Raw genomic sequence first — 2,064 nt, forward strand, 5'->3', positions numbered from 1 at the left:
ATTCAGCGCCACAAATCTGACAGCAGCTCAGCAAAATTGTCCTTTTTACCACCATACATCATTGCCTCTACTGCAAGGTTGAGGAAATAGGGAGCGCAGCGAATACGACGTTCGTATTGGTCAAAATCAAACTCATACGCAAGTGCCTCCATAGCCGTATCGTTATTCGTTGCGTTATCAAGCGTAAAGTACCCGATTCTATTCCGAAGGCTAAATGCACAGATCGTGTCAGCAACTTCGTCTGCCAAGGCTGCTCCGGTATGGCGCTTTCGGAGAGCAGGTAATGCCAACAGAATCCTCCATTGTTTCCAATTCCGGTCTATAAAGTGAGCATTAACGCCAAGGAATGATGTGTTCTGTCGGGAAGTCCAGCCGTCAAAAGTAAAGTGAATCATGCTTCTCGCTTTCTGAAGAACTTTTACGGGGTCAAGAGCTCGATTGTACTCCTTTTCAAGGAGATTCACGAGGGTCCTGTCGCTTGGTATCTGCCCTTCCTGAAGACAAGGGTTGTTGTAGAGTAGCAGTCGCTTGAAACGCTCGGAATTAACCAGATTAAAAGGGAGGTTGTGGTAAGTAAGCCAGTCCAGCAGGAGTAGCTGATTCATCGCTGGATCAAACAAAGTGTGCAGATTGCTAAGGAGACTCTGGTCTCGAGGGTTTTTCGGATCAGCGCGCAGCATATCAAGCACGTTTCGTTTTGCAGCTCCAGTCCCAAGAGCTACTTCTTCATGTGAGCCAACAGGTTGGACGACCTTGTGTTCCTTTCTAAGATGGCGAACAATACTCCCAGCGGTTGAGGCGATGAACGTATAACGCGCGGCTTTCGTTTTGTTGCGAAGGAAGCATCTTTCGCAGACCCATACGATCTTATGAGATTCGGACCCGTGGTCTTTCATCCTGAAGCCAAATTGCCACCACCATGTCCGCTCTCGAGAAGGGTCATGGCATGCTGTGAAGTTTGGAAATCGCTTGAATCTTTCGGTGGTCCACGTCTGATAGTCCGGAAACCTGCTGGGCTCATGCACGCTTGAGGTTGAATTGGTCGATGGTTCGGAAGGCGGCGGTGTCGAGGAAACGTTATCCGTCTCGTCGTCAAACGGGTCCATTCTCAGTTTTCGAACAACTCGACAGGGCCACGATGTGCAATATAATGCAGATATTAGCAGTGAGCCCTTTTAGTCCACCCCCTTTCTAATTAAGAGTATTGGCCATGTCTCAAATTCATTTGCTGTTGATGCCAATAGCACGTGATTCAACAGACTGTCCGTTGTCTCACATGGGTTTCTTCTGGTTGGAAATCAGCGCCTTCGCTGCATTGGCCATGGGCCTACCCGGAACCTTTTTCCACATATCCCGATCGACGATCAAATCGATCGACTGAGTGCTGGATCGATATCGATCGATTGAAGATGCTGATCGATATGATCGAAATCGAAATCAATCGATTAATCGATTCGATCATATCGATTGATCGATCGATTTCGAAGCTTGCAGACACTGAAATGATACAGCGTTGACAGCAAATGTAGGACAATATGCAGCGTCCTTGATTCGTAGGATGCCAATTGATCCATCAGGTCTTATGACTGGTAAATGGACTCGCCCATAACCTTCGATTTTAACCTCTGAATCACCAGCAATCAGGTAGTGTTCCTGTCCGGATTCTGGTTTTCTTATCGATTTGAACCTAGCAAGTTCGTTGAATATATCCAACGAAGCTCCAGAATCAAGGATGGTTGACGATCGTAAGGGATACTGGTCAGCTTGCAAGCAGGTTCCTAGACATATTGGAAATGCGGCTCCTTGCTGTAGTGCCTGGCCAACGATTCGTCTATCCAAGCTCGATTTGGCTGGTTGTCAATTAAATGACACTTGCTTTTTCTCTTGATCTAGTTCGACCTGGTCTTTCTGGGCTGCCTTTCGAAGTTCTGCCACCTTGGCTCTTAGTTCCGGGTCAACAGCCAAGGTTTTCTTCAAGAGGTTTTCTCGACGTTTATTTGCCGTTACTCCCTCTGGCCGTAGTTCTGGGATAGCTACCCAGCACGAGCTTAGATCATGCCCCGG

The 2,064-nt window shown here is 47.5% G+C and overlaps 1 protein-coding gene across 1 annotated transcript; it reads right to left on the reverse strand.

Moving 5' to 3' along the window:
* Positions 1-2: 2 nt before the first annotated feature.
* Positions 3-1,106, reverse strand: MAA_09106 (Ribonuclease H-like protein; the record flags this gene model as incomplete). Its single annotated transcript, XM_007827104.1, has 1 exon — positions 3-1,106. The coding sequence occupies one exon, from the start codon at positions 1,104-1,106 to the stop codon at positions 3-5; it is 1,104 nt and encodes a 367-aa protein (XP_007825295.1).
* Between the last annotated feature and the right edge of the window lie 958 nt (positions 1,107-2,064).

The sequence above is a fragment of the Metarhizium robertsii genome, assembly GCF_000187425.2.
Source record: "Metarhizium robertsii ARSEF 23 chromosome Unknown MAA_Scf_15, whole genome shotgun sequence".
In the NCBI taxonomy this organism is placed as follows: Eukaryota; Fungi; Ascomycota; class Sordariomycetes; order Hypocreales; family Clavicipitaceae; genus Metarhizium; species Metarhizium robertsii.